The sequence below is a fragment of the Aulonocara sp. 'chitande type north' Nkhata Bay genome, linkage group LG5, assembly GCF_057382095.1.
Source record: "Aulonocara sp. 'chitande type north' Nkhata Bay isolate Kocher_YH1m ecotype deep benthic linkage group LG5, A_spYH_male_GT1.1, whole genome shotgun sequence".
Classification (NCBI taxonomy): Eukaryota; Metazoa; Chordata; class Actinopteri; order Cichliformes; family Cichlidae; genus Aulonocara; species Aulonocara sp. 'chitande type north' Nkhata Bay.
In genome coordinates, this window is record NC_141348.1 from 39,735,168 (window position 1) to 39,753,624 (window position 18,457).

At 37.7% G+C, this 18,457-nt stretch overlaps 1 protein-coding gene across 2 annotated transcripts; it reads left to right on the top strand.

Moving 5' to 3' along the window:
* Positions 1-920: 920 nt before the first annotated feature.
* LOC147331283 (suppressor of tumorigenicity 7 protein-like) lies at positions 921-17,740 on the top strand. Of its 2 annotated transcripts, none has more exons than XM_086293501.1 (15): positions 921-1,104; positions 1,456-1,538; positions 1,920-2,079; positions 2,164-2,218; positions 2,780-2,895; positions 3,039-3,144; positions 3,629-3,717; positions 4,096-4,196; positions 4,318-4,432; positions 4,560-4,632; positions 4,714-4,816; positions 12,817-12,967; positions 13,434-13,526; positions 13,627-13,766; positions 16,013-17,740. In XM_086293501.1, exons 1-15 carry the CDS (start codon positions 936-938, stop codon positions 16,106-16,108), a joined length of 1,650 nt encoding a protein of 549 aa, XP_086149627.1. In that variant the 5' UTR covers positions 921-935; the 3' UTR covers positions 16,109-17,740. The 2 variants fall into 2 exon arrangements, with proteins under 2 accessions (XP_086149627.1, XP_086149628.1); XM_086293502.1 differs by having other exon boundaries at positions 3,066-3,144.
* Positions 17,741-18,457: the final 717 nt, after the last annotated feature.

An 18,457-nucleotide genomic window follows, 5' to 3' on the forward strand; every position in this document is an offset into this window, starting at 1 on the left:
GAAGCTGGCTTAGTTTGTGTGTGTGTCATTCTCTCTGTAACTATAAAGCCTTATAACTATGATTTTTTTGGAAGTGTGGTGTGCATTGCCCACATACAGAACTCATAAGCTGTATTAACGTTTGACCTCTGACCTTCCCTTCAAGATTAATTGATTGATCTGAAAGTGATAAAACTATGTTTCTTACTGCTATTGACTGTATTGACCACATAGGTAATGATATTTGGAGATTCTAAATATTGCATTACTAATCACATTGCTTTCTGTGCATAGTTAGTTAAAAATATACTGTAGTAGCTTTTGCAATCAGAATTACGATTATGAGAATTGCGAGTGCATTCAGATCATAATTCTGTTTGCTAACGCTGCCAGACAAGACAAGATAAAAAAATATTTTTTTCAAAAGCTGAAAATATTTGTATCCAGTTATTTACAAATCAATACCACCTGCTCCTACATAATGTTTGTGTAATCAAAGTACACATATGTCATGCTACCCTTATCTGATTTTTACTGCACTATAGACTTCTTCGAGTACGTTTAAAAAGAACAAAAAATTTTTTTTAATGAATATATACAAAATACAACACTTTTCTCTAACAGTTAAATACTGGCCAGAGTGAGCTGAGGTGAGTTTTGCGCTCTTGAAGTGCTTATTAATAGTTTCAGTATTTTGGTATTTAAAATATAAAGCTGTTTATAGTAAGTATTAATAAATTCAGTCGCAAGACGTTTGTATGCAAAGTATACGTTCTAATAGTGATAATAGTTTCTTTGGTTTAGATGAGGAGTAAATAGCGTGTATATGTGTGGAAAAAAATACATACACGTTTTTCTGTAGCCTCGGGAAACATTTTTCTTGCAACGATTTCGAAGTAGAAGTCTTGGTGCTCCGTAGTCACGTGACTCCTCTGTTTACAGACATCCGGAGAAACATGGAGGACAGCACTGGCAGTAATCCCCAGTCTCCCGGATTCACAGAGAAACTGAAGTCTTGGCTCTCTTGGTCATGGACTTATGTGTGCTTCCTTTGGTTCGGGATGGTGCTGATAATGATATACGTCCTGTGGAGTCCGCTGAAACTTCAGGAAACTCTTACCTCAGGTGAATTAAGGCAGATGCTAGCTAGCTATTGTTAGCCTACGGGTGTATAGCTTTAGCGAAAGCTGTGGTTTGACAGCTCGCTGTCTGAGTTATCGAGACACGAACAGTGGCGACTGTCTGGTTAAAAGTAAAGCTTCTATTTAGATATTAATTGGCAGACACATTTTGCATTTTCTCCTACCGTAGATCACACTGAATGCAGTCGAAATTAAGTAGTTGATGATTTGTGTTACCAAGTTTGCTACTGTGAGCTAAATGTCACCTGGTAAAGACCATCGAAGTTGAATATTTTCAAGGTTTTTATTAAAACTACTGTTGGGCGTAAGTGTCTCCTTTATTTTCTTCTTTCAGCTTCAGTGTTTTTAAACACACTGACACCCAAATTTTACGTGGCTCTCACTGGAACCTCCTCTCTTATCTCTGGACTCATCCTTGTGAGTTAATTTCTTTATCACCATAAATTACGTTTTAACCGTAACACATTTTAATACATTCAGTTGTAACGTAGGTTTTGGTTTAGAGTGCATTATGCTATATGATGCAGATAGCAATAATTCTTTTCAGATGTTTTAAAAAATATATATATATAATTTTTCATTCCTTCTTATGTTCAGAAGGAACCAAAAAAAATCATCATAAACCCTTTAATTATTATTATTGTTGTTTTTAGCTTTTTAAGTGTTTTAGCTCTTCATCACTCTCAATTTAAAGATTCATTTAGCACAAAATCAGCGACAAATACCAATACAAATGTTCAGGCTGTATAATGGCACATATTAATAAAAGCATATTAACCGTTTATGTTTTTATTACAGATATTTGAATGGTGGTATTTTCGTAAATATGGGACTTCGTTTATTGAACAAGTATCGGTGAGCCACCTGCGTCCTTTGCTTGGTGGAGTGGAAAGCAGCTCCACAACTGGTCTGTTCTCATCAGTTAATGGAGATGCAGAGCCTAGGCCCAGTGTTTCTGGTAAAAAAAAATATACATGATGCAGCCGATCATAGCATTATTATTCATATTTATGTAAACAGTAACAACAACCTCTGTTTGTAGAATGCAAGGTCTGGCGAAATCCTTTGAATCTTTTTAGAGGAGCTGAATATAACAGGTATGTGTTTGTTTAAGATTTTATTCAGATAATTATGTGGTTCAAACACATTTAAATTTCATAAAGGTTAAGTGTGTAAAATCTCACCACTTGATGTCAGTAGATTGCAGATTGCAGTCAGCTTAATTGATGGAGCAGTGGCGGAGGAGGAGAAAAATATACAAATATTAAATGGACATTTATAGTTTGAAAGAGCTATTTGTGATTTTTAGATCAAAAGAATATTATAAGATATACTGCACTATCTTGATACTGGCCAATCTTTGGCTAAATATATGAAACTTATCAGGAACAATGGCAATGTCCATGTTAGCCACTGTATTCAAGACAAGGAGGCAACATGGCGGCTTTCACGAACCAGTGCCTGCTGCTATGTATATGAACATTATTTTTTTCTGTTAAATAGCCTTTTAAAATGAGTAATTCATAATATCTGAATTTTTCTAAAGATTTGTAACGATTTAAACCTACTTTTTGTCTTTAGTGCAGAAGTATTATTTTTTTCATTTGATTCACTGAACCATAAAATGGAAGCTATTATTTTTACTCTGTGTACCACAGGTACACCTGGGTGACTGGGAAGGAACCCTTAACATATTATGATATGAACCTATCTGCTCAAGATCATCAGACCTTCTTCACAGGAGACACTCAGCAGTTAAGGCCAGAGGATGCTGGTGAGTTATACAAAGATGAGGCAAATTGCTCAAATCTATGCAATCAATGCATACATGCAATACATGCCAGAAATTCCTTTTTTTATGATGTGAAGCACTACGGGTTTGTATACCAGTACCATAAACTCACATCTATATTGCAGTAAGCCTAGATGATCATCTTCTTACAGTGATGCAGAAGGCCTGGAGAGAGAGAAATCCTCAAGCCAGGATCAGAGCAGCTTATCAGGCCATAGAGATCAACCACCAGTGAGTTCTACTCATACACAGTGAACCTCTCCATACATATTTCTAGACGCCTTGCACCTCAAGATGCTCAGTGTTAGGCTTCATTAAAGTGAGACTGTATTACAGTTATATTGCCATCACATTAATGAGAAAAAGAGGTTGAGGTTGGTGCTGCTGTTTAGAATCTTAGATTTAGAGAACTTAGAGTTTAGAGTACAAGTAAATTCAGACAGCTTTGTATGGTACTTGTAATAATTAAATAATCTTTGAAGAGTCTTTATTGTGCTGACTTTTGTTTAAATGCATTAATATATTTCAATGATAATGTTTATATACAGTATATTAGCGTCTTTAAGGGTGCTACCATTCTCAAGTTTTGTCTTTGTTATGACATCATCTCTTATTTTTTATTTGTGAGTAAATATAAATATTTTCTTGTGCACTATAAAAAACAGCTTGGATTGCTATTTATAAATACATTAATTTCTTGTGTACATTTGTGTAGATGTGCTGCAGCCTATGTGCTTCTAGCAGAGGAAGAAGCAACAACTATCACAGAAGCCGAACGCCTTTTTAAAAAAGCTCTAAGTATTGGTAAGGATGGTTTTTAATGCACTACAATAAAGTACTCTAGGGCATAGTAGTACAAAGAAAGCTCAGTAGATGAAGAGTAACTCAACACTGTATATTTATCCTGCTTGTGCTGCATGCCCTTACCCACATTGTGCAGTTTAGTACTTCAGTGTGGACCTCTCAATATGCCACAGATAGATATAATACAGCAAAGTGTATTATTTGTTTTACACTCCCTCTCATGATGGAAGAATTACAGCTCCAAGATAACATGAGTGCTCTACATTGGACCACAAAATGTAGCGTGATATTCATATACAATACAGTTTTAATTTGTTTTGTTTTTTAAACTCATGGTTATTTTGCTTTGCAGTGAAATATTTTCTCTTTGCAATACAGCAGGAAAAGATATCAACCTACTAGTATATATTAAACGCAGATTGGCAATGTGTGCACGCAAGTTGGGGCGAATTAAAGAAGCAGTAAAAATGATGAGAGATGTGAGTATCACCTTTAAACATGTTTACTGCTTTATTGTTTTGTCACAGAAAGTATGTTACTAAGTCGACATGTTTACTGTACCTAAAACTGTGAACCTTAATATGTTTTATCTCTGTACAGTTAATGAAGGAGTTCCCATTGTTGGGAATGTTAAATATACACGAAAACCTCCTTGAGGCTCTTCTAGAGCTTCAGGCATATGCTGATGTGCAAGCAGTCCTTGCAAAATATGACGGTAAGACTAAACTCAACAAATATTTAATTACTTTTGAATATCAACATACCATGATTTTGCACAAAGTAGGTCAGTCATTTGAGTTGCATGCCCAGTCACATAAACACAACTTCTGCTTCTACTTTAGATATCAGTTTGCCAAAATCCGCTACTATATGCTATACATCTGCGCTGCTGAAAGCACGGGCTGTCTCAGATAAGTAAGTTATTTTTTCTGTTAGCTTCAGTTGTTGTATGTGATTGCCCTAACTTTGTCACGAATGTGAGATGTGATTTCTTAGGTTTTCACCAGAGGCAGCATCCAGGCGGGGGCTAAGCACAGCAGAGATGAATGCTGTGGAGGCCATACACAGAGCCGTTGAGTTCAATCCCCACGTGCCAAAGGTCAGTCATTTATCTGACAGCAAACATAGGTCTTCATCCTGAATGAAAACATACATTAGTGACCAGATGATCTTTAAACCAGGCTGTCAAACACAAAGCCCGGGGCCAGAATTGCCCCACCAGAGACTCCATTCCAACCCACTGGACGGCTTTGGAAAATCTGAAGGAGTGCATAGATTTTGCATTTTTAACTGTTTTGGGGTTTATTTGCATTTGTTTTGCATTTCCGGCTTTTATTGGATAGTTTAGACAGGACAGGAATTTGGGTAGAAAGAGAGGGGGAAGACACTCAGCAAAGGGTCGCAGGTACGACTCAAACCTGGGCCGCTGCCGTGCGGCATGTGGTCGCCTGCTCACCTCCTGAGATAAAGTGGTGCCCACTTTTCACTGTATTTTCATTGGTTTTACAGCTTTTCTACTGGTAAAGATCGCCACCCTAATTAGATAAACAATAACACCGAAAACAAAACATTTCTTGTATGTTTTTTTTTTCTCAACTCTCTTTCACTATCTACTATGGAAATTTCTTTGGATCGGGTTGAGGGGGGTATGTTAAATATTGTAATTTTAGACATTTTTGGTGCTGATGGAGTTCTCTGTACTACAGCAACATTTCTTATCATATATAAAAACTGAGATGTACTGTTAAAATAATAATAAGCGTCTTTACACTGAGAAAACGTTTGTTTTTGAACAAACGGTCTTGTGTCATTGTAACACTGTCAGTTCACGCCCTTCATCCGTGTGCCACAAGTGGTTTGGTGGATTGTTTTTTTTTTCTTCTTTTTTTATTGGATGGATAGTTCTGTTTATCCATCACGTTTTACTGGACACAACATCGTTTGGAATTGGAAGTATGAGTATTAAGTAAGAGGTGATGAAAGTCAAAAGTCACTCTAACCTCACAAAAAATGTTTTTTGGTCACTTTCTATTGCAAAATTTCACCATTGCCTTATGTAGATGAAAATGATGAAAAACTGGCATTTTAGAGGCAAAAGGTCAAAGGACAGCTTCACTGTGACACCTTAATATTCTGAAAAAACAGCTTTTTCAGCTAATGAACTAAAGAGGAAATTCTGACCAGATTTCACAATTGAATGGATACTCAGTTTGTGATACTAGTGTTTGTTGCCCAGATATTAAATTATTTCAGAGTCTTGAGTTCATATCTTACATGAGTCTGCACAGACATGGACGTAAACTGCAACTTTACCTGTAAGGGGAGGCATACAAACAAAAGGCAGAAATTTAGCTTGACGTTACTTTAAATATTACTGCCTCTATCTGGTCTAATCACGCAATACTCACATGGCTGCCATTCGTAAAGGTCCCATTCAGGGCAAACAGGAAAAGCAGACAGTAAAGTAAACAGTCAGTCAATCACAAGTGAGTTATTTTGACTGTAATAGGTGGTGCAACTACAGCAGCTTTCATTCCATTCATTCTGTGCTGCTGGCTCACCAGGAGATGTCAGTAAAGGTTATTTTCTCACTGGTAGTGTCATCTCTAGATCGTGGATTTTATCCACATTTAAAATTCTTCTACAGTATGCAATTCACTTTGATTGTTATTATATTAATATTTATATATCTTTATTATTGTTGTAGTTATTATACAACGTATACAAATTTGATCAGCATATTTCATTTTCTTAAGTCAGAACACTATTTTTGGTATCAAGTCTATATTGTTTTTACCAGTGTTTTAGTGCACTGAATATTTTTTAACTTGGTGATCAGTTGGTCATATTATCACAGCTCTGTCTACAGCTGGACCAGGAGAATATGGGACTCTAGCTGCAGATCTCTTTTCACATCAGTTCCCACAGGTTTAGATGTCACACGTCCATATGCGCACAGATTGATACACAACCAGATGCAGCAGAGTTTTGTCCCAGTTCAGCCTTTGTAGTGTGGTGTTATTTCATTTCACAGACTCCTATTCTGAGAGAGAGAAAGAGAAGCTGTGTGTTTGCATGCATGGAGGGGGAAACATCAGCCAGCACTTTGATCCAGCCTTTGATTTTAAAGTGAGGGCCCTCATCTTCAATATCTCTCCAACTGCTCCCTTCCCATTCTGCCCAGAGGCAGCCGTCCTCTTTCCTCTCATCACATACCCTCATCCTGTTTCTTATCCTCTCATGTTCCCTTATCCCCTCATCCCTTGTTTGAGCCAAACAGACAGTCTGAATGTCACACTGCCAACTTTGTCAAAATGACTTCTTTGAATTTAGGTGAATGGCTAAATGACATTATGAAATTTTAACACACCTTTCATGGAGGATTATTGGACAGCTCGTCTTTCAGCATTTGACTGTGGAATCTGGTGCATACTCAGTGCTCTCATAGCAGAGCACTGGGTATGGAAATGCAACAGTAGAGAAGGAGGGGGTGTTGCTTTGTGTTGTCTGGCATGTCTAAGAGATGAGTGCACCTGCGACTCCTTTGGCCTCTTTAAATGGGCGGGCTTGTTGTCACCAAAAGCAGATTTGGTGCATGAGGCTTAAAAAAAAAAAGAACATCTGAGTTTAGTTTCCTCAGCTGTAGGACTACTGTTGCTTTGGCAAAGTTTCTAATACAAGAACTATACAGGCCAGATCACACCATCGTGTTTCCATCAGCTGATGAAAATTTCTGAACTGTTTCAAAGACAAAGTCTCAAAACAATCAACATCTGCCCATTTGAACTGAAAGTGGTTTTATGGTTATCAGAGTCATTTCTCTTTTTTTATAGTAATTGGTTTCAGTACAGATTTAATGTTTTTTTAATGATCTTTCCACATTACATCTAATGTTTTAGTCCTACCAAAGCATCTACACATTTCAGATAAACTTCAGACAACATTAAACGCACTAAAAAAAGAAGCAATAAACTAAAGCATGAGACCACAGAAGATGCATTATAGTTGGCTTGATAAGAGAAGGGGAGTATGTTTTTGTTACTGTAAAGACTCCAGAACACATAGTATTGCATTCAACCGGTGCAAGCAGAGTAGAGGGGCTTTGGCTGTTGTGATCCAAAGTTTAGAGAAATCATTGAGCAAAAGAATAAGTAACCAATTTCTTCCTACATAAGAAAAAAAAATCTAACAGCAACACCTGAGGTGAGCACAGGATACATCATAAGCCTCCAGCAGCTGAGTGATGTGTTAAACCTCAAGTAGTAGCAACAAACCAAACTAATTCATAGTTTACAGTCATGCTTGTGACTTTGTGAGGCTACAATTGATTAAGGGTGCTAGCCATAAATTCTTTTTTCCAGAGCACTGGAAAACAATTAATGGCAGTAGGTGAAGAATTAAGTAAGTATAGTATAACAACTTGTGCTTTGAGGACTTAAAATATATTTGTGTAGGTCTTGATATAGCATACTTTAGTATTTCTCACTGCAGCCAAAAGATCATCATCCTAGGTTGATAGATGAGATCACCACCATTGCAGTCCTTTGGATTTTCAAGCTACTTCTCAAAAACAAATATAATAAACATTGAACTACTGGCACTCCTCGAAGAAGTCAAAGTCCGCAGAATTTATTCTCTGTATAATGAGAAGATGTGCCAAACGTTATGATCATGCTTTCATTTCTGTCCAAACTGACTTTAGTCAGACTGTCGTTACCATCCGTACAGTCAAACAATAAAAACAGTGCAGTAGCCTGTGGTGTACACACACAGATTTGGAATACTGAAGGAGCATTGTTGGGCCAAGCATTAAGTGGCGAGTGTGTTATCAAGCATGCCAAGCAGATTATATATGAATATAATACCAGGCTACATCACATGAGTTCATTCAGACTGCTTAAAAGGCTATGCACACACAAAAATCTACATATACAGACACACACACACACTTCATTTGCACAGCTGGTTCAGTGCTCTCGCTCAGCCCCTTCTCCTCACCAGCTCTTCATCCATCTAATTTCCTCCTCTTCTCTTTTGCTCCCTTCTATTTTCTTCTCCTCCTCATCTTCTTGTCCTCTTCTATTTATCCTCCACTCATTTCTACATCTGCCTGTCCATTCCAGTTATCCTCTCTAGCAGCCAGTGGTTAAGAAACTGACAGTTTCCCAGATGCTTGGATAACTGATCAAATGTCCCTGCTTGCTAAATCTGCTTTACATTTATTTTTACTACCATTTTTGCTAACATGCATTCAATCTGAAGCGCTCAAAGCGACCCAGGCCTATTTACTTTGCTAGTTTACCCCACTTTAAATGGCAGTTTTTTATCTCACCCAATTCTCAATAACATTCTCTCCTCTAGATTGCCTGTCAAGGCTCAGAAAACCAGAGTTTTTTTCTTAGTGTATCACTGAAATTGGCTGTTTGGTTTGTAAATTGAGACGGAATAGGAGCATTTGAGTTTGTTCTGAATTAAGATGGACGAGGTTTCATCCAGATGACAAAAATGGGGTAGTTACAGGAATTGGACTGTGGCTTAAGTTTCGCCCACTTGGGGACAAATATAAGTTCCCTTACCTGTGGCACAAGATGAAGTAGCTAGTGTCAATGTTTGTTAAAATTATATATTTTACATTTTTTAAAAAACAAAAATTATAAACAACTACAGGGTTGATGGCAATGTTGCCTCTGTGCTTCATTGTGTGCGGCAAAGTGCCGCAGATTAGAATCAAAAGGAAGCTTATGAGTTATGCTCTGAGCTTATGACTGCCCAGGGATGAAAGGAGAACACATGAAATTCAATCCCTTCATCAAAGAGGCGACAGGGAGTGCAGAGGAAGGCTGCAGAACAGGGAGGTGGGGGTGTGACTGAGGTGTCACCAGTTCTAATGCCATGGCATGCAAGGAAGGACAGCTGAGCAGCCAGCCACTCTAAATGGTTAGTCTTAAAACATAGAAACACCCAGACATATGTGTGCCATGTACTGTCCACTCATTATTAACAACAGAGATAAAAATGCATGCAAAAATATTCAGGTTTTACTAAAAAATATGTATAGATACAGTGGTGCTTGAAAGTTTGTGAATCCTTTAGAATTGTCCTAATTTCTGAATGAATATCGACCAAAATATCATCACATTTTCTCGGAATACCTAAAAATACTTGCGGTTAACCCAGTTAAAAAATTAGACAGAAATATTTACAAGGAACAGGATCGTTAAAAGTTTGTGAATCTTTACTATAGCAACATTACGAGGTACTGTGGGATGTTGGTGGTGTTTCTTACATGAACTGCTTGCTTTAGATCCTTCCATCACGATTATTAGTCAGGATTTTGACTTAACTCTTCTAAAACCCCACCTTTGTTCTTCTTTACTGTTCTTTTGTAGAAGAACATCTATGCTTATGTCATTGTATTGCTGCATGAGCTGCTTTTCCTTAAAAGTTCACCTTTAGGATTATTGATGCCACCTACACCTAAAGAAAATTGAATGCCTGTCCTCAATTAATACATTTTAAGTATAATATCCCTGTATATTTTATAGGGTTCTTAGTGTCTGATTTTTTATAAAATCAGCTGATGTTTTAAGTTCAAATATATTGAAATACAGGAAATAATAATAATCGAAAAAACAACCTGTTTTACTGAATGAACGACTTGGCTTTCTTGCTGATAAATGGTCTGAATTAAAGCTTGCTTCCATACTCACTAAGTTCTTTCTTCTATTTTATGCTATCCTTTGTTGTGTTGCATAAAATTAATGTGAATTATTATAGCAGTTAGGGAGGTTTTATAATCCACCACAATAAACCAGTGATAGGTTTTGTCTGTGGTGGTCGAGCTGGCTAGCTGCCTCTCCTCTGAGAGGGAATAGAGCATGGTGAAATGTTTGTGCTGAGAATAAAGGAAGGAAGAAGATGAAGACAGTCAAGTGCCTTGGCTGAACCGAGTAGAGCTGATGTAAGTAAGTCAGACAGGATAAGTGAGAAGGGCAAACAAGCACCTTCTGGTTGTCTCTTGGCTGCCGATTGCTGTTAGAGAAAATGTCAGGATGGACGGAGAAAAACTGCAAGACAGTACAGTCCACTAAAATCCTGTGAAATACAGATGATTACTTAAGTGTTGCTTTATGATGGTAACCTGCTTAATTGAGCCTTTATCCGTGAAGCTGAGAGGTATGAGAGATGAGAAGGACAGAGGTAACATAGGTGTAAATTTGCAAGTTTTTTTGTACAGCTATGTATAGGTGTCTAAAAATAACATGTGATGAAAAATGTAAGAATCTACATGTCAACTGAGAAAGAGAGAAAATGATGTGCAGCTACAGGCAGTAGGAAAAATGGGTGACACAGGTAGCAGTTATAGGGCCTTGAACATATGTAAAGACAAATTGGAGAAAGACAATGATGAGCCTTGGTAGTAAGTGATTATGGGGATGGGGGTAGGGGACAGGGTCAGGGATGGTGAAGCTGCATGGTCTGACTGGCTAGATGGATGGATGGATGACTGAACCTGTGACCATGGAAGGGATTAGACAGGATTAGCTGTGGGGTAACCTTCCCAAAGTGTCAGTGTGAGATCCAAAGCACTGCAAAGCTGGCCGCTCGGGAATCCAGCCCAGGGGGCCCCAGCACTGCACTTGGATTTTGTTTAAAACAGACCCCTGCCACACTGGGCACCACAGACATGAAATGCATAGATTGTCACATTCATCGGCGTCAATAGGTATACATTAAGGACTTCTATGCTGACGGATATAGACCTTTAAAAACATTTATTGCCCCCCGCCCCCCCAGAAAAAGCTCTGCACAATATATTGATGTATGTACTCTAAAAGCTAGATTTCTTCTATTTCAGAGTGAGAGAGAGGAAGTTCTATAGGTTGTAACTCTGGGATTTGTCAGCTCAGTGAACCAACTGACTCACTGGGACAAACTTATGCAGTAGGCCAAGAGAATAGAAGCAAGTTGGGCATGTTACACATTCATGGAATGATGTTACTGTACTGTAACAATAACACACATACACTGACTCGCGTATATAGAGAGAGTGAGACCTTTGGAAAACTTTTCCCTTCCACCTTGAACAATTGCAAAATAAGGTTCTAGATAAATACCTCACATGTACAGAATATGATTACATTCCACAGGGAGTTAGCCTGGGGGATTTGCACAATAGAGCAAAAAGTACTCATTGAGAAATGACGAGAAAATATGAATGACAACATTGAAGCTGCATGAAGTTATTTGGGACCACAAGGAATCTTTTTTTTTAAAACCCAAACAGTCATCAGTGTTTGTGGGCACTGGATAAGATTTTATTTACTTTAATTTTCCTGGTTTCTGTTTCCAGTAGTTGTACTTTTGAGCAGACTTTGGTTGCATGTTGTTAATAGTCCATTTGTCCAAATGCAATCTCAGAACCATCAGCTTACATCTAAGGTGCGTCATAAATCTGCTGTGTCTGCTGTCATAGACATGTGTGCCGGCTGCATCGAAAGTCCCAAAATGTTGTCCAATGTCCACAGTGCCTTCCTCAGACAACACCCAGACTGTGATTCAGTAAACAGTTGTCTGCTGATTTGTCAAATTGTCATTCAATTTCAGGTCATTATCTTACCATCTATCAGAATAGAAATTGTTTTAACTGCTTTATTATTCTTGCTCTTATTCAAAAATATACTAAAAGAAGTCGGTAACTGAACAAATTCAGGATCTTTTTTTGCTCAGAATGGTCTTTTATGAGCGTGACTATGTACAGTTAGTTCCCATAGAAGAAAAAGAGTGTCAGTCTTACATTGTGGATCAGAAATCTATGCAATTTTTTGGCATTTAAAGCTATTTGAAAAACGCGTTTTCATTCGTTATGGCTGAGTAAATCCTAATGTAAAAAAAAGGTGGAAATCTGAATCACTGACTAAACATAATGTGCAATGTGCTCGTTTGAGTTCATGTTGTTTGTGCAACTGATCACAGTATGACAATAAATTTAAACTAAACAGTACAGCTGAGTGAAGGATGAGAAATGAAGATATAAAGGTACCAAAAAGACCAGATACTGAACAGAAGTCCTGTATTTTTTCCACTTCCTATTTGTAGTACTTATTAGAGATGAAGAGCTTGATCCTGCCTCCAGAGCACATCTTGAAGAGGGGTGACAGTGAGGCAGTAGCATACGCTTTCTTCCATCTGCAGCACTGGAAGAGGGCAGAAGGAGCCTTAAACCTACTACACTGCACCTGGGAGGGCAGTATGTACCTTTCTTTTTATGGTTATTTTTTTCAGATATAAATGTTTTAGGTTCTCATTTGCTTTCTTTCATGTTAGTAAGCTGTCACCCAACCTAGCCTGTACTTTGAAAACACTATACTAGAAAAGCTACTTCTCTTTTTGGTTTTGAACCTACAGCCTTGCAGGTGTAAAGCTTTACTAGTCAGCTGCCCTGTCTTTTTTTTTTTTTTTTTTATCATTGTGTCATAAGTCATGTATTCACAGTACACCCACAAATACACATTGCTATAAGTGGATGAGATCATCACAAGAAGAATATTATTGTTATATTTTATCTGGATGTCAGTATCTTGTATCCAACTTAAATGGTTTACCGAAAATTGCTCCGTATTTGTGTTTTAAATAGCTGCACTTAAGCATAGTTTGTGGTGTGTTACTCATCCAGATTTAATGTCCCGCTTTTCCCCTTCGACTGTATTCTGCAGCTTTCCGAATAATTCCCTACCCACTGGAGAAGGGTCACCTCTTTTACCCGTACCCAGGATGCACAGAAACAGCAGATAGGGAACTACTGCCCTGTAAGTACATTAAATCTACTCAAAACCTCGTCTCTTTAAAACAAAAGTTCATCTGCCCTGCTTGTGATACTGTTTCTCTTTTTGTCTCGATTTTCTCCAGCTTTCCACGAGGTGTCTGTGTACCCAAAGAAAGAGCTTCCCTTCTTCATCCTCTTCACAGCAGGCCTTTGCTCTTTCACTGCCATGCTGGCCATGCTCACACATCAGTTTCCTGAACTAATGGGTGTCTTTGCCAAAGCAGTAAGTGGTATTGCTTGACTTCCCAGTTTCATCTCAAACACGTTTGGTTTGAATTTATAGATTTCTTATCACTGAAATTTTTAATGTTATCATGAGTTTGACTCAGATTTCAGGGTTATTGGCTGACCAGTTTTAGCTTTGACCATTGGGTCTCATTTTTTAATGGGTGTTATTGGTAACCCGAACCTCTAAGTTCCTTTGGTAATTGCTGCCTTCTATCACTGTCAGCAGCACTGGAGGCTCATGGGAGTCGAAGGCTTGTAAAGTCAGTGTTTATGATAACAAGTTATAGTCTAACTTTAGCTATCAGTGGGAAGAGCTGAAAAATACAAGTTTAAAGCCACAGCAAACATGCAGCCTTAAAGGTTAGAACGTATGGATGCTTGCACTGCTTCATTTTGTGTTTGTGTATTATAGAAGTGTTGTGTTATGTGTTTTAGCCAGTTTGGCAAACTTCTTACTTTGGCTAATCTTTTGTTTATGGTCAGCCTGTTTATTAGGGCCTTTTAGTCTTGAAGCGAGTCTCTGAGAACATCTAGTTCTGTTCCTTTTGTTATGGGAAAGATTGGGTGCAGATTGGACTTTTACAGCCAGTCCGGCTAGTCTGGTTTGTGTAATGTTCAGATGTTCAGATAGAGTGCATGAAAACCAATGAGGGAGGAACACAGAGGTACTCACTGCCTTCTGAGGAAAAACAGATTTCTATGAATCTGCTGCTCTTAAAAGCAGGAAAACGCGGCGGATTTTGGTGGTCGTGACAGTCCGCGTGTTTTTCTTACCTGTGGATTGCCCACTTTTACTAATTGGATTTTAAGTGTATCAAACACACTTTTAGCACGACCTCATATTGTAATATTTCAGAGGACATCTAACTATTATTATTAGCTAGCATTTAAATTGCATCATAACGTAATTCTTTGTGGCATAGATTCAACAAGGTGCCTGAAACATTCCTCAGAGATTGTGGTCCGTGATGAGATGATAAGATCTCACAGTTTTTGCAGATTTGTTGGCTGCACATTCGTGATCTGATTCTCAGCTACATCCCAAAGGTGCTCTACTGGACTGAGATCCGGTGACTGTGGAGGCTATTTTAGTACTGAGACCTCATTGTGATATTAAAGTTTGACATGATTTGAGGTTTGTGAAATAGCGCATTAAGCTGCTGGAAGCAGCCATCGGAAGATGGATAACCTGTGGTCATAAAGAGATGGACGTGGTCAGTGTACATTTAGTAGCCCTGGTTCGAATCCACCCTGAGCCATTTAATGCATACCTTCCCTCTGTTCTCTCTCCTCAGCTTTCTGTCTTCTCACTACTGTCCTATAACAATAAAGGTTCAAAGCTGCCACCAAAAAATATACTTAAAAGAGGTTATTATTTCTGCAGTCTTATCTCTATATTATAATAAATTCTGATTGTAGCTTTTTATTATCGTTTGCCTTTTGTTGTTATTGCTCAAATCATACTATCAAAGGTTATTAAGAATCTTTTATTTACTTTTTATGGGTAAGTCTGCAGCTTTTCCCAGCGGCAGTAAATACTGTAGTTTATTTACTTTTTTCATTTTTTCACTTGAAGATGGTGAAGCTGTAAGAGTGACTGTTGTTGATACTGCTGTCCGAAAGTGTCTCTCATAAATCATGGATAATATAAAGTTTATAGAGAAACTGCTTAAATGTAGTGATGCATCTGTGATCTTTCCACGAATGCAGTTTGTAAAATGATCAATCTTGGATGATTCTGCTTTCTTGAGGAAATGTACAAATATGTTCCGCCTTTGACTCTGACTGCACCAAACTGTAAGCTGTGCTTTGCATTTGCAGCGCTGAATGACTTCAGCTTGATTTATAGGGAGAAAAAAAAGCTAAGCAGTCAACTGTACATCCCAGCATATAAAAGTCAGGCTTGTGGAGAATTCTTATATAATTTTCTTTTCTTTTCTTTTTATGTTAGGTTGCCATTTTAAAAGGGGTGAGCTAGAGGACAGTAGTTTCTATTTACTTTATTTAAATCTGTGTACTTTTCTCACTGTGTGTAACAGCAGTACTTTGTAATCTTTTCTAAATGAATGTAACTCAAAGTATATATAAAAAAACACATAATACATTTTTTTTTAAAGTTTTGAAGTCCAATGTTAAATGGAATTCAAAAAGATATGTTATGAAGTAGTAATATTAATTTGAAATGGAAGAAATTTCACAAACCGTTGACCGGAAGTCAATTCTGCCTTTTCTTACTTTCAGTTCTTCAGCACACTCTTTGCACCCCTGGGTTTCTTCGCAGACAAGATGGAAAGCTTCATGCCGTCCAGTTTTTGGCACCAGCTGACTCGGATCTGACCCCGTCTAACACAGACACAATGCATACACACACACCAATATCACTCCAAACCCTTGAACAAAAAGTGTTTTCTCTCCTGTCTTCAGCATTAGTGCCCACTTGCTGCATTGTTACTGATTACCGTATGTTGGCTGAAGTTGTATCAACACAGTAATACTACTTCTAAGATGCTCTCCCACACTCTTCCAATAGTCAGTTTTTCCAAGAACACATTTGGTGAATACCATTTGCAACAGTTTCATAGGGTCATTCACTTTTGTTAGCATGGGGAAATCCAGCATTTTTCAATAATCCAGAATGCCTCGGTGAGAGGAGCTCCTGAGTAAATTCAGATTAAAAAAAAGAAAGATTAAAATTTGGTTTTGCCTGTGTATGGAAGAAAAAATGTGTACATAAAGGGTCTCCTGCCCATTTGCAAACAAAACATATTCTTTTTCTTTGTGTAATCAAAAAGATGCCATTTCAGTGGGCTATATTGACCCTCACATACATCTAGCAGGGCAGATTTAAACGTCTGAGGCCTCCTAAAACAGAGGCAGGATTTATAACCTCAGAGGGACTGCAGTGTATACAATGCCTGTGCAGTTCAACTATTGTCGCTAAGGCTGAATATCTCAGCACTACATCTCTGGGGTAACCACTGCATCATCAAAATGTAAATAGGATCATCAGCGGTCAGCAATCATACTTAAAATCACACAGCATAGGCAATTTAACATCTTCAATAACAAAAATTAAAATAATTCTAAATATGCTGTGTAAGGTCAACTTGGGGCAATAACCCTCACGATCTATCATTAGGCAAACATGTCAAGTTGGTCACTTCAACTGCCTGCTGATATGCATTTAGAGTGGGCAGAATTTCCTTTTCCTTATTTTACTAAAATTTTGATGACTGTCTGAATTGGTATAATTAAGCTAATGTTTTCTTCTGTGAAAGGTTGTTATTTTGTATTAAATTAAATATGCTCTATTAGAGCTATACATTGAAAGATCTTATTGAAACATAACAACAGGAAACAAATGTACCTGTTTTTAATTCATAGAAAACGTATACAGGTAATATAGAAAGTTTTAAAAACCACAAATTTGCTTAAATAATTTTCTTAAATCTCAGGTATCAGTTTTTTCTCAGATATCCTGACATCACGGTGACAGCTTTCCACCTTACGTGAAAGAAAATGTTATAATAATTTTAAAAAGTGCCTTTTAGATCATTACATAGCTAAACTACTGTGTAGTGATTAAAAGCCTGTTTGGTATTTATTACACCTGCAGTATGATAGACTCAGTTTGGGAAAAAAATGCTTAAAGGGTCATTTTTATAGAAATGTTATATGGAATCAGTATAACAATGAAAAACAAAAGCAAAAAAAGGGCATGCTGGTTATTATGCAAGGGAACACACAAACACATCATTCAGACCTACTCCAAACTCTGACTACTTAGACTGCATTCTGTGTTTTACCTTGATCTTAAGTATTTGTCTATTTAAATGTGTGACACACAAAGGATCTTTAGTGTGCAGCTGAAATTTAACAGTATGCTGAAGACAGGAGGATCTGTGAACAACTGTAACTACGTGTGGATGAGTTTGAAAGCAAAACAAAATAAATTAGTCTTTCATTGACCTTTCTGTGCTTTTGTCATATTTCTGATTTGAGTTTGTTGCAAAAGGCCCCAGATTTACCCTGTTCAAGGCAAAGTCGGTGTTTCCTATAAGCAAGCTTTATTTTTTGATGATTTGTTGAAAACGGCTTACAGAGGCACGGCCAATGGCTTAGCTGATCAAATGAGACATAAATGCGGTCCTTTGCACAGCTGATGTCATTTTCCTCCATCTTTTTAAATCTCTAGTGTCTTATTGAAAGACACTTACTCTGGCATCCAGCTACTGCTATATTTAGCCAAGAGCCATTTTGCGCAGCATTATGATTATACTACTCTGCCACCATCAGCAGATGCTTTAATGTGGCATGTTCCTGCTGAACCTTTGATGCCATAATCATACTCCATACACTCGCGCTTAAGTGGTGTGCAGCAGTAATGAATAAGTCTGTTGAGGACTGTTGACTGGACCTCAAGTGTTTGCTCAGAGTGCCAGAGTGTGGTTTCATGCTGCATGTCGAAACTTGAATTGCTCACGGACCTTCGTGGCAGAGCCATTCAAGGTCAAGATGACAGGAAAAATATGTAAGAAAGAAAAAAGGAAAATGCATTTGTGTTGAAACATTTACATTTATGACCACAGTCGGTACGGTTAGTACAAAATTAAAAACTTGAATGAGGGGGGTAAATCCATGTGGAAAACTGTTTAATGAATACATTTATGGTGGTGATGCATGACC

Coding starts and splice junctions, on each gene's coding strand:
- LOC147331283 (XM_086293501.1), top strand. CDS start 936: ATGGAGGACAGCACTGGCAGTAATCCCCAGTCTCCCGGATTCACAGAG. Junction 2,896..3,038: donor GTTAAGGCCAGAGGATGCTG/GTGAGTTATACA, acceptor TCTATATTGCAG/TAAGCCTAGATGATCATCTT. Junction 4,197..4,317: donor CAGTAAAAATGATGAGAGAT/GTGAGTATCACC, acceptor ATCTCTGTACAG/TTAATGAAGGAGTTCCCATT.